This window comes from Calonectris borealis, chromosome 2 (assembly GCF_964195595.1).
Source record: "Calonectris borealis chromosome 2, bCalBor7.hap1.2, whole genome shotgun sequence".
NCBI lineage: Eukaryota > Metazoa > Chordata > Aves > Procellariiformes > Procellariidae > Calonectris > Calonectris borealis.
Window position 1 is genome coordinate 25,011,900 of NC_134313.1, and position 13,897 is coordinate 25,025,796.

A 13,897-nucleotide genomic window follows, 5' to 3' on the forward strand; every position below is an offset into this window, starting at 1 on the left:
CACCTTCTCCCCCTGCTTCTTCACTGACCTTGGTATCTGCATAGTTGTTTCTCTCACATATTCTCACTCCTCTCTCCCAGCTGCTGTTGCGCAGCAGTTTTTTTCCTCTTCTTAAATATGTTATCACAGAGGTGCTACCAACATCGCTGATTGACTCAGCCTTGGCTAGCAGCAGGTCCGTCTTGAAGCCAGCTAGAACTGGCTCTGTTGGACATGGGGGAAGCTTCTGACATCTTCTCACAGAAGCCACCCCTGCAGTCCTCCCCGCTACCAAAACCTTGCCACGTAAACCCAATACAATCCCACATATGATAACTGGGTCCTGGAGAAAGAATTTAGGCTCTGCGAGAGACACTGAACCAAAACCCAAAGAAAGCTCAACAGAAGTGAGGAGAATGAGACAGTGAAAGATTACATGGGTAATTCTCATTTTACCTGAAACAGATATGGTTTTTTGCTCTTTAGAAGTACAAGAGCATAAAAATTATTTCAGGGTTTTTTTTTCCCCTCTAAAGAAAGTCATCATCATTCCATTTATCAGATTTTCTGCTTAGGGGCCTTTTTGTCCCCACTTGAATGATGGAGAGTATGTGCCCAGCATGTGAATTTTCAATCCACCATGAGAAACTGTCTGCCCCAATTCAAAGTAACATAAAAGTGGCTGGATGCAGTCTCAGATCCAAACACAGCAAGCTGGTGAGCATTCACAAACCTTCACCTGAACTGAAACAGTCTTCATCTTTGTACAGAGCACATTCATTTGGAGGAAGAGAAGGAGAAAAGTTATCCTTCCTATATCAAAATTCAGAAGATTATTTGGTATGAGGTTTTATTTTTCAAAATTTGAGCCTGGAGTCATGGGTAAGAAGACTCCAAATTAATCTAATACCCCAGAAGCATGGGAGCCAGTCTTGAGAATCAGAATAGAAGATGGCAGAAAAATACAAATGTACACTGGGATGGGCCCTTGGAGTCTCACAAGGCAATAAAGAATTCAAACCTGTGTATTTAAACAATATATGGAGGGTGTGTTTGCTGCCTGGTGTGGCCTATGGTCAACACTGTCCTGCTGAGAAATCACATCACTAAGAAATAGAACAAATTAAGTGATAACTGTGATTATTTAGAAGAAACGTTAGAAAAGTTTCGAAACTAAAATAAAGCTGGATCCAAACATCTTTTTACCGTATTATTTTAATAAGAGTTCTATTGCTTCTTCCACAGGTGGCGCCACCAATAAATTTATATGGTCAGACGTATATATCAGTAGAGTCTGTGTGTGTCATCCTAAGAAAGAACTGAAAACTTCAGTAGTTTATTTTGAAGCTATTGCATACTAAAGAATTCAGCTCAGCCAAAGTAACTTGAAAATATTTTGGAAAGGTTTCAGATTAGAAATTTAAAAGTAGTTAGCAATCTGTATTTTTTCCAAGTTCAGTCAGCCAAGAAATACAAAATATTAATTGTAATAGATGGAAAAAATTCAAATGCGAAGTAAACTCTAATGACATGTTTCTAATTACTACGCATGAACTTTGTTTTTCTCTGTGACCACCACAGTAAATTAACATTGTTTGTATTTCATGGATTAGAAAGAAAGAATCTCCAAAGAAAATACTGAATGTTAATGCTATGCTGCATACATTATGTACTATAAAAGGAAAACACTGATCTACTATGCTGCATACATTATGTACTATAAAAGGAAAACACCGATCAAATTTTAGCAATGTACAGAAACCACAGTATGCTGAACAAACACTGTAGTAAAGATATGGCAAATTTACAACTATAAAATTCCCCTTAATGTCATCAATTACCTCTTCTTCAGCTCCATACACACTATGTGACCATTCTAACATTATACTGGAACTGCCCACCTGATAAATCCTTGTTTTGTTGTTGTGCGTATGTTTGCTTTATTTGTTTTTAAAAAAACTTTACCTGCATTCATTTGCAGATTGGTTTTATGAAACTATTTAAATAACTAATTTAAAGTGTCTAAACATCAAAAGCAACATTGTTTATAGGATTTATTTCAAAAATTATTTATTAGTAGAAAGGAAGGAAAAGCCAGTGCCACACTTTGCAGATATTTTCTCTACATCTAACCTTCCCATCCATGTATACTATTGTTTTGTCACCTAATTGCTGAGATTCTTTTACACTGAAATACTGTAAGTAAACTTGACGTTGCCTTCAATAGAACTAGAGCTCACCCCACATCTCCTATGGGCAAGATTATAAATGATACACATGAAAGACCCCTAGTATGGTTGAAGATTCTGGTTAATTCCTGATCTACCGCTCTCATAAATCCTTATTTTTATTTCCTTAAACATCATTATTGATTTAAAAAACTTGAGAATGTATTCATTACGGTATTTCAACTGCTTTGATAGCTTCTTAAATTTATAAATACCACTTTCAGATCTTTGGCAGTTGACTGACCCAATCACCAGACAATTTTCAAAGAATTGGCATTCACCATTTATCTGCTATTTGCAATAGTTTAGAAAGACTCCTTTCCTACAGAGTGTTTCAGTTATTTTTCCAATATATATAATTACAAATTTTTGCTATGTGCAAGCACTTTCTCTGGTAGTTATTTGATGCACTTTGTTTCTTAGCTAGAGTTAATGCCCATTATAAGCCTTTTGTATGCATGACATACAATATTGATAAATGTACTTACTACTAATAGTTGTTATATGTTTGCTCTCATTTTTATATGACACTTCTCTTTATTTTAAAAACCAGATTGCAGAAGTGGCAGTTGTACACAATGTTGTGTATACAATGTTAACAGTTGTAGAAAAGAGAAATTTTGTTTGTTTAAAACTAGTAATGGTAGGAGAGAGATCATGGAAGCTTTAGCATGCATACGATCTGGGATCTATTCCCAGGCTTGCTAAAGGTATCCTTTGCAATCTTCAAAAAGCATCTTGACTACTCTGTCTTCATTTCCTTTTCTGTACCCACGTTGCAGGGTCTTTACATGGATTTCTACTGCGCTCACATTCTGATATGATACGCAATGTTTAAAAGAAAAAGATATTGCAATTATTACATGTTAGGTCACTTCCTCCCAGTCATGCAATAGAGAAGCAGTTGTATGGCTGCATAATCCTAGGTGCACCAGCCGAAAGCCCTAAGGGCTCTGTCCAAGTGCAGAGCTCACTTTCAGCAGATGAGATTTAGTTCCACAGGCTTCAAATGTAAGCACAAACGCACAGGCTTTTCTAACTTAAACCCAGCTACTAGAGAGCTCTAACAGCTGAATACAACATTAACAAGTTGTTTATGCAGAACTTCATTGCTATTCAGATATTGAAGAATGTCACTAAAATGTGAAAACTAATTTTATAAGGTCATTAACCATAACACATAAGTTAAATACAATAATTACCATGTTTTACAGATGGCCACAATGAATATGAACTCAAATAGCACACTATTTGAATGACAAATACTCATCTCACAATTTACAGAAATTATTTTTCAGTTATTATACTGAGATGAGCATTTTCTTAAATCTAATGCAAGATGATAACTTCTAAGAATGCCAACATACTGCTGCTCTACTTTAAACATTTAACTGCCTTTTTTGCAGGTTGAAATAGATATGCTTCTATTATATTGTAGTAGTTTATGACCAATACATTTCATTATAATTAATTCACACACTAGTATTAGAAGCCCTAATTTTCTATTTCCCTACAAGTCAGCTGCCAACTTTTTGAGTTTACACATATGCTACAAAAATCTGTGATGTTATATAATTTGTCATATTTCACAAACAAAAGTCATCTCTCAGATTTATGTGTTTGGAATACAGGGATTTACATGATTGTCAGTATACTGCTATCCATATGAGAATGTGAATATGATATCTAGCAATATCAACAATTTTAAGATATTTTGAACACTGGTTTCTAAAATGTATTTTATTGTGTCTTACCTAAATATCTGTATCTACTGTATCTGACCTAACCAAACATTTTTATAAAGATGGATTCATAAAAGTTACCGGTATGAACCCAAAGAGGAACATTTTACATGTGCCAGCTAAGGCTTATTTAAAAAAAAAAAAAAAAGGAAGGATTGAAGCAGCGAGAACAGACTAAAAAAACAGTAACTAGTTTAAAAGTATAAGTGGAAGCCAGGAAAAGATTCTAAATTAAAATAATTAAAAATGTAAACTTGTAAACACAGAAAGATTTCATAGATGCCAAAAGTGTTCTCATTATTACTCTAAAACTTAGTGCTTTATCTGAAGCAAAGTTTTAGTTCCCCTCATGTCTTCAATTTATTTTCCTAACATAACATTTTCAATTTTTGGAAAACTACTTAGCAGTCCAGAAGTCTTGATCATAACAACGTATTTTGTCCAACTGTAAGTTTACCACATTTTATCCTATCACTATAGGTTGGGACTTACAGAATCGTCAAGTATTTGAAGTTGGATGTACACAAGCATGCACAGAAAGTCACAACTCTCCCTAAGCAGTTCTCTAAACATTTCATTTCTGCTCCAACTGAGTTTCTAACTATTTAATTTCTTCATTGTAACTATTTTATGTAAAAGGCAGCTATAAATAGGACAGAGGTCCCCCTCTTCACAAGGAGCCAAAATAGAGAAGACAAGGGGCAACAGGTACAAGTTGCACTGGGAGAGGTTTCATCTTGATATAAGAAAGAAATTTTTTACAGTAAGAACAATCATTCACTGGGACAACCTCCCCAGGGATGTGGAGGTTTTCAAGATGCGACTGGACAGGGTGCAGGATAATCTCATCTAGGCTCCCTTTGCCACAGAAGTTTGGACCAGATTATCATTCAAGGTCCCTTCCAACCTGGGCTGCTCTGTAATTCTGTGATTCTGTTTTAACATCCTCAGTGAATACTACCTCATGGATCCATCATCTGATTGATATGAACTATAAAGATAATACTTAATGTAATTTAAAACCTTTTAATGAACTTATTTTAGTTGTATTTGTTATTCAACAGAAGTTCAACAGAATATCTCGTTCTTTACATGACAAATTCATTTCTGTTCATAAGTTACTTAGTATGACTGAGCTAAGTTATGTTTCTGAATCGAAGTACTGTACTTAAAATGTTCTTTTAAGTATTCCTACAAACTACAATTACCTCAGAAAAGAAATGTATCAGAACTCTGAAAACAAATGGAAAGACCTGATTGTGGGATATTGTATAAGCTATTTTTACAGTATGTTGACATCCTGAGGTCAATAAGTCTCTGTGACTAGGCTGCAATATCCCCAAACGACAGTATGACTATGCTCCCTTTTCCTCCTCTTTTAGTTTTTCATGTAATAAGAAAAATACATGACTGAGCACACAGCTTTCTTAAAAGCAACAATGCATCCTTGTAAACAAGCCTTTTACTTGTATTTTCTTTATAAAAGAAGGAATGATTCAAAAAGTAGTTTCCAGGAAAAGCAAGGTTGAATGAATATAATTTGAGAGAGATGGTAACATGTTTGAAGAATGACGGTATGTCCCTGAAGTCTTTTTCAAAAATAGAATGGAAATTAACAGACTCTCCCAATAAAAGTCCATAAAAATTATGTACCTTTACATGGGAAGAAACAAAGAAGGTGACTTAAAAGCTTTGAAAAAACTTTTTAATAGTCTGTTTAAGGGGGAGTTCTGGCATGGGAGAAGGCAACAGCTCCATTAGAAAATCAAAAATATCAAGATTGTGAGAACTTCTGTTTGGCATTATTCCCAGAGCACAAAGCCACACACAGATAAATTCCTTACCATAGGCTTTATCCCAACCAGGGGGGATTCTTTTCTCTCACTGGGATCTTTCCTTCAAATCTGGGTTTGACAAAATTCAAATGATTTCTTACTTTTATAAATGGTTTAAATTACATCATCAGTTTAAAACAAACAAAAGACTTTGGGTAAAATTATTTATCTTTTATCTGTCACTACGATTAGCAAATTAGATCACTCCTACTGAAAGTTATTAGGAAAAACACATATACCTTTCTCTCTCTCTCTCTTTTTTTCTTTCCTTTTTTTTTTTCTTTTCAGTTGGCAGCATCTCTAATATGACTTTCAGTATTAAAAACTACAATTTTATTTTTGTTGCTGTGTGTTAAGGTAAAATACAGGAAGGAGGAGAAGGGTACAATATAAGTGGCAGAACAAAGGGAGAGGGAAAACACTGTTATAAATCCAAACAAATTTCAGATAGCAGGAGCAGAAGTAGCTCTTGAATCTGCTTTTGACTTAATTTTTCATAGCATACCCTTTATAATTGTTTATGTTTCAACAATAAGTATGCAGAAAACAGAATAATTTTCCCAGAAAATGCTGTCACAAAAGCAATGGAACAATTGCTGCATCTCCCTCTCTTCATCTTAGAACAAATACACAAAACAACAACAATTCTTTCCAAATAGAATCATAGAATCATAGAATTATTAAGGTTGGAAAAGACCTCTAAAGAGGTTGGAAAAGACCTCTAAGATCATCGAGTCCAACCATCAACCCAACACCACCATGCCCACTAAACCATGTCCCTAAGGGCCTCATCTACACGTCTTTTAAATACTTCCAGGGATGGTGACTCCACCACTTCCCTGGGCAGCCTGTTCCAAGGCCTGACCACTCTTTCAGTAAAGAAATTTCTCCTAATGTCCAGCCTAAACCTCCCTTGGCACAACTTGAGGCCACTTCCTCTCGTCCTATCGCTAGTTACTTGGCAATAAAATAATATAGTTCAAGAATACAATAATGAACTAACTGTACACCAATGTATTGGTTTTGGCTGGGATAGACTTCATTATCTTCATAGTAGCTGGTTGTGAAAGACTGAATTATAGAACTTTTGTCTCAAAGACTGCTTATCTGAGCGAGGGTTCCTTTGGTTGCTGAATATGATAAGATCAGCTGCAAGGCGTGAAAGATCTGGGCAAGGATTCCTTTGGCTGCTGAATATGATAAGAATGGCTGCAAGGCCACAGAGATCTCTGGCTAGTAAGGTGTGAAAGATCTCCGGCTGGCACGTGCTTGGACAGTCAAGACTCAGGAATGCAGAGACATGTCGTTGCCATGGAAACTGCAGGCCTCGAACGAGAATAAAAGGGACTGCCAAGAGGACCCCAGTGCGATTGCCGACCCCGCCGAAACACCGCGGACCCCGGAGCGACCGCCCACCGCCAGAACACCGAGAGACTTGGACCCCCGGGACGCCACGGATCCATGGTGCGGACTATTCTTGCAAATCTATCCTGAATGCCTGCTTGACTTCTGTCTTTTTACTCTATTCTATCCTATCGCTACTAATTTTCTACTTTTGATATTAAAAGTTGCTGGTTTGGGTATACGGCATTTGATCTCGTTTTGTATCTTAATCTCGCTCTTGGGATCATATCGAAACCTCCCCCAACTTCGGATCGGGACATTCCCGACATCGGATCGGGACACTGGTATGGTGCTATGTTTTGGATTTGTGATGAAAATTGTTGATAACATGGGTATGTTTTAGTTATTGCACAGTGTTTGCATAGTGTCAAGGTGTTTTCTGCTTCTCACTCTGCCCCACCAGCAAGTAGGCTGGGGGAGCACCAGAAGTTTAGGGGACACAGCTGGGACAGTTGACCCTAAATGACTAAAGGGATATCCCATACCATATACGTCGTGCTCAGCAATAAAAGCTGGGGAAAGGAGGAAGGGGCAGGACATTCGGAGTTATGGCATATGTCTTCCCAAGTAACTGTTCTGTGTGATGGAGCCCTGCTTTCCTGGAAATGGCTGAACACCTGCCTGCTGGTGGGAAGTAGCGAATTAATTCCCTATTTTGCTTTGCTTGCGCATGCAGCTTTTACCTATTAAACTGTCTTTATCTCAATCCATGAGTTTTCTCACTTTTACTCTTCCAATTCTCTCCCCATCCCGCTAAGGGGGAGTGAGCGAGTGGCTGTGTGGGGCTGAGCTGCCTGCTGGGGTTAAACCACAACAACTGGCATTTCCATGGAATTTAAACTCGGTTGTAAGGCTAGATCTCATGGATGCCATTAAAATAAACCCAAACCCCAAGACTCAAGACTGTTAGGGATACTTGCCTCACCTATTTCCAATAAACAATTTTTCATACGAATATGAAAATATAGATCAAGATTTTTACATCAATATTCCTTCAGAATACTGCTGCAAATCCATTTACTTTGATCATTTCTAAGCGCTCTATTTTTTAAAAAATCGTATTGAACATAAGCAGCTTGTTTTCACTTGCTAGGTCCTTTACAGCTTATCCCCTTCTTTCATTTCTCAATCAGTTGCAGAATATTAAAAGGTGATTATTCCTTCAAATTGGTCTACAACTCAAACTCTATCAAATATTAGCTTTTCAAATAAGAACGACGGTACTTTTTCTCATCCTTAGCCTATGCACAAGAGCATCCCCCCATAAACACTCGTACAAACCTTCTCAATCTTTTTCTTCAAATCTCTACAAAAAGCTTGCTACAAGCCCTATAGACACAAAACAGAACACAATTATTGCCTATCATGATGACCATAAAGTCTCATTCTTTTCTTTTGCTAGTCTGCTATATTTATGAATTTCTTTTCTCGTCTTACATTGAATCATAGAATATCTCAAGTTGGAAGGGACCCATAAACATCATCAAGTCCAACTCCCTGCTCCTTGCAGGACTACCTAAAACTAAACCATATGACTAAGAGCGTCATCCAGACGCTCCTTGAACTCTGACAGGATTGGTGCCGTGACCACTTCCCTGGGGAGCCTGTTCCAGTGACCAACCACCCTCTCAGTGAAGAACCTTTTCCTAATGTCCAATCTGAATGTTAGATCCAAGACTTTTTTTTTTTTTTTTTTTCCCCCCAGCAAAAGGTGGCTTGAGAAGTTTTTCCTAACCTGCCTCCATTCTGCCTTGGAATTCACAACTCACTGCTCCCTCCTGTTGTGTCAAACCGACTGTTTGTGGCTACACAGTAACTCGAATGACAAAACCAATGATGGTAAAAATTGCACTTCTGAATTCTTTTGGCTTCACCAAACATACAAAACGTATCACAGAACTAGCTCTTTGATGATGAGTTTCACTTCGATCTCCATGGGGCAAACCTTGTCATTAGTATTTCTAACCATCAATAATACATAACATAATGCTAAAAAAGCAGCACATCATCAGAAGTTTTCAAAATAAAATGAAGATAATTTTCATAACAGTTAAAAATGGAAATTAAAGAGTAAGCTTTTTTGAGTTTATCACACTACCTTCTTCCAGGATGGGTCTCAGCACAACAAATGGGATTTCCTGCAATGGTTCCATGTGTTTGTGTCCGGCACTCATAATCTTTATCTGGGGCAAGCAGACGACAAGTGTGCCAGGCATACTGGCCTGCCCATGGTACCAGCTTCGCACAGTTCCAGGAATGTCACCCGACACAATAGTACTTGGGGAAGGCAGGCTGTCATTCGGAAGGAATACACAACATGATTGCACTTCAAGCTGAAAAAACAAAGCCAAGAAAGATTTTTCAGAAGCGGATTACCATTTTTTCCCCGATGTGGAGTATTCATCTTGGTACAAAATCTCAAGTTACTCATCCATCACAGTTGATTGAAAATAGTCTTAGCTTTTAGTTGAATTAAGAGGAAAGATGACACAAAATGTTGGAAAATAATATATTCTTGTAAATTACAATTATGGGAGAGGAGGGAAGAAAAAGTGTGATTTTGGTCTGTAAATTTGATCAGAAAGGTGTTGCATATAAACCGAACACACATCTATCTACGTTTCAACAGCTTTTTACAAGAAGCATAATTGAGTCAGAAAACGTTCTCACAGTAAAGCTGAGAAAGCCCTCTTTTTGCAGTTCATTAGCTTTTGTTAGCAATAGCTAAGCCTCTAGAACTAACCAACATTTTATATGCTGTTACTTTCTAGAAAGACCTATTTCAGGGAAAATTCTGTCTTTGCTTTGTAGTCAAGAGTAAGGAACACGTACAAAAAGGTTAATCATCAGATAAACTAGGAAAAATATAAACTTTAGTGAAAAACTGACTTTAAAACAAATGGATAGGTGCATACATACAAAAAGAGAAAGAGAAATGAATAAAGTTCACAAAGTTTATACAGCTTTTGTCCTGTTTTCATTGCAATTCAGAAGTCGTGCATATGGTTTCATATAGAATCATAGAATCATAGAATCATACAGGTTGGAAAAGACCTCTAAGATCATCGTGTCCAACCGTCAACCCAACACCACCATGCCCACTACACCATGTCCCTAAGGGCCTCATCTACACGTCTTTTAAATACCTCCAGGGATGGTGACTCCACCACTTCCCTGGGCAGCCTGTTCCAAGGCCTGACCACTCTTTCAGTAAAGAAATTTCTCCTAATGTTCAATCTAAACCTCCCTTGGTGCAACTTGAGGCCATTTCCTCTTGTCCTATCGCTAGTTACTTGGCAGAAGAGACCAACACCCACCTCGCTACAACCTCCTTTCAGGTAGTTGTAGAGCGCGATGAGGTCTCCCCTCAGCCTCCTCTTCTCCAGACTAAACAACCCCAGTTCCCTCAGCCGCTCCTCATAAGACTTGTGCTCCAGGCCCTTCACCAGCTTCGTTGCCCTTCTCTGGACACGCTCCAGCACCTCCATGTCCTTCTTGTAGTGAGGGGCCCAAAACTGAACACAGGATTCGAGGTGCGGCCTCACCAGTGCTGAGTACAGGGGCACGATCACCTCCCTACTCCTGCTGGCCACACTATTTCTGATACAGGCCAGGATGCCGTTGGCCTTCTTGGCCACCTGAGCACACTGCCGGCTCATGTTCAGCCGGCTGTCAATCAGCACCCCCAGGTCCTTTTCCTCTGGGCAGCTTTCCAGCCACTCTTTCCCAAGCCTGTAGCATTGCCTGGGGTTGTTGTGGCCGAAGTGCAGGACCCGGCACTTGGCCTTGTTGAACCTCATACAGTTGGCCTTGGCCCATCGATCCAGCCTGTCCAGGTCCCTCTGCAGAGCCTTCCTACCCTCCAGCAGATCAACACTCCCGCCCAACTTGGTGTTGTCTGCAAACTTACTGAGGGAGCACTCGATCCCCTCGTCCAGATCATTAATAAAGATATTGAACAGGACCGGCCCCAGCACTGAGCCCTGGGGAACACCGCTCGTGACCGGCCGCCAACTGGATTTATATGTGATATGATTTATATGGATTTATATATGAAATAGCACTTTTTTTTTCTTTATTTTCAAGCAATGCTGTTACCCTGAAACATTTCTGACCATTCTGCCATCTCCTTATGAGCTTCTAGCAAGGCTGAATGAGCCCAAACTAAGAACTGAACTCATCACTACTTGTTAACTTAGAGGCGGTGTAAGCTGCAGACTGTTAGTTTGCCTTTGCTCCTATGAGTAATATTCTGCACCTGGATACCAAGTAGCCCTAACATCCTGCACACTTGAACACTTTGTTAAGCGAGCACAAACCATGATTCAGTTCATTTCTTCACATGGTTTGGAAAAGTCTAGTGTACAAAATGTTGGACATAAGATGTTATTTGTAGCTGTGATAAAACAACATTTGTTTGCTGTAAAGTTACATAACAGAGTATTTCAATTTAACATCATTAAAGACATCACAGTTTAAAACTGATAACCAAGGTTTGTACTCCGTACCCTCCCCTGAAGGCTAATAGTCCCTCAAGACCACAACAGTGATTTGCAATAGAGCTGGAATTCCTCAGCACCATAAGTACTTTGCCAGCCTAGTGAGGAGAACACAGATATTCATCTTTATTTCAGCATTTTTGTACCCTTTTGCTTAGACAAACTGACAAGAATTCACTGCAGAAAAATATAAGTAGAATTTTGCAAAAATAAATACCTTGTTACATGAAGTCTGTGTTTGTTTCTAGTTTTAGAACTGTTTGAGTTGTAAAATGAAGTTAATTACATCTTTGATAAGTAGTTTATTGATCCAAGGTTCCAGAGTGTACTTTATTTATACTGGATGAAAAGCAACAGTGTATTGTTACAGATGTAACAGATTTGGATTTTTTTTTAAACTGGTACATTAGTTTCATTGTGTCAATTTGAAAAGATTTTTACTGTGACGTTACATCGTTTTCTGGTCTATTAGTAATAGGTTGCAGGTCAAGCCATTGTGGGATAATGATAAATAGATAACAAAAGAACTTATGATCAGTATAACTTTTGTTTTATCAGTGCATTTGCTGAGTAAACAGTTTATAACAAATCATCCATTCTTCATATATATATATCCATGATGATTAACATCAAATGCTGCCTGGATATACAAACCATGTGGTAATAATAATCCAAAAATTCCACCAACTTGGAGAGATACTATACTTCATCACATTACCAGCAGCAGGATCTACTGGAGATGTTTTACAAAGTACTCTTGAGAAGAGATCTCAATACTCAGTAGAGTTTTTACACTTAATTTTCAGTTCAGTACAGCTTTGTACTGAAGACAAGTTCTTCAGATCATTTTGTTTTATTTTACTTTGCCGTATCAAGAATATTGAACTGGAATGACAACAGTTTCACTCCTTCAAATGCCTCAGGGAAATTCCTGTTTACATAGGTATTACTTTGCCATTCATTTTCAAACAGCTGAATGGGAGTTTTGGTGGGGTTTACATGATGGCATCAGGCCCTCCATACGTAATATTACAGATTTGCTTACAGATATGGTTTGCTTGCTTGGGTTTCATTTAAAGTTTTAATAAAAGTTTTAATGAATAAATGGATTTTGCAAAACATTATTGTAGGATTTCAAAGGCCAACACAATGAACATATGGCAAAATTCCACATTTTAGGGCAAATCATGCAATTATTATAATTACATAAGAAATTGCTAACTTGGATGCACAAGGGCCCAAGAAGTGCAAAACTGAATTGCACCTGTTGAACTTCTCAGAGGCAGATTCTGCTTACGCACAACTCTCAACTTCAGTGGAATCTGTACATTTATCTGACAGAATCTGGTGATCTGTCTAATAACAAGTTCCAGTGAAGGAATGGAAGAGTGCACCTAAAATGATAGCATCATATGTTGGACAAAAGTGGGAATGTGTGCTACAGATTGCTTCACCAATCGGAAAGTGCTTTAAAATACATGTAATCCAAATATCTTAAAATTAAACTACATCAATAGCATATATTAAAGCTATCATATAAATCTTTTTACACTTTTAAAATAACTGTTAAACTGTGTGTCTAAAATTGTGAATTTAATGTAAAAATGTGACTGATTTATGTAACTGAATATAAACCTGCAGCAGTAAATCTTGCATTAATGTAAGGATCTGACAATCCAAGGGAAAGAAAATGAAGTAATCTGCCAGTAAGAAGTCCTCAAGCTGGGGGTCAGATCCTGTTCATGGAAACCATCTGGTTGGGACCCTCCAAGCCACACCAAACACAAATGATCTTTTAAAAAAATATCCTATTCATTAATGCTTTGCAGCTGCACTGAGTGTTACTTCATTTTTCCATGGCAACATCCTTTCTGTTTCAAGGATCTTATTTCAGTTTTGGTAGCAACGTGTTCTTTTGCCAATACTGAACACATTCATGTGTTAAAGAGAAGGAATTATTACAAATTCTTGAAACAGAATCACCCCCTATTTTCATTTCTATTATGTCAAGGCCTATACATGCTAAGTAACGTACGCTAATGATAAACCAATGAAGTAAGCACTATTTTCCCTTCTACTTTTAAAAAGTTACGCAAAGCATATTGCTCTAAGCTTTTACTAATATATAAGCCTAAAAAAGTGCAATGACTTTAAGATCTCTGTTGTATAATAAGGAAAGTATTAAGTTACTGGAATAAATGGAGTATTTT

At 37.7% G+C, this 13,897-nt stretch overlaps 1 protein-coding gene across 16 annotated transcripts in view; it reads right to left on the bottom strand.

The window, feature by feature from the left end:
* The window catches only part of VPS13B (vacuolar protein sorting 13 homolog B), a 490,063-nt gene that overhangs the window by 232,671 nt on the left and 243,495 nt on the right, over positions 1 to 13,897 (bottom strand). For all 16 annotated transcript variants that reach the window (XR_012672287.1, XM_075141361.1, XM_075141359.1 and 13 more), the window contains one exon: positions 9,287 to 9,521. Coding sequence is in view for 15 of the 16 variants with exons in the window: in XM_075141361.1 (XP_074997462.1) it covers positions 9,287 to 9,521 (235 nt within the window). In the remaining variant the exon portion in view is untranslated. The remainder of the gene's footprint in view (positions 1 to 9,286; positions 9,522 to 13,897) is intronic.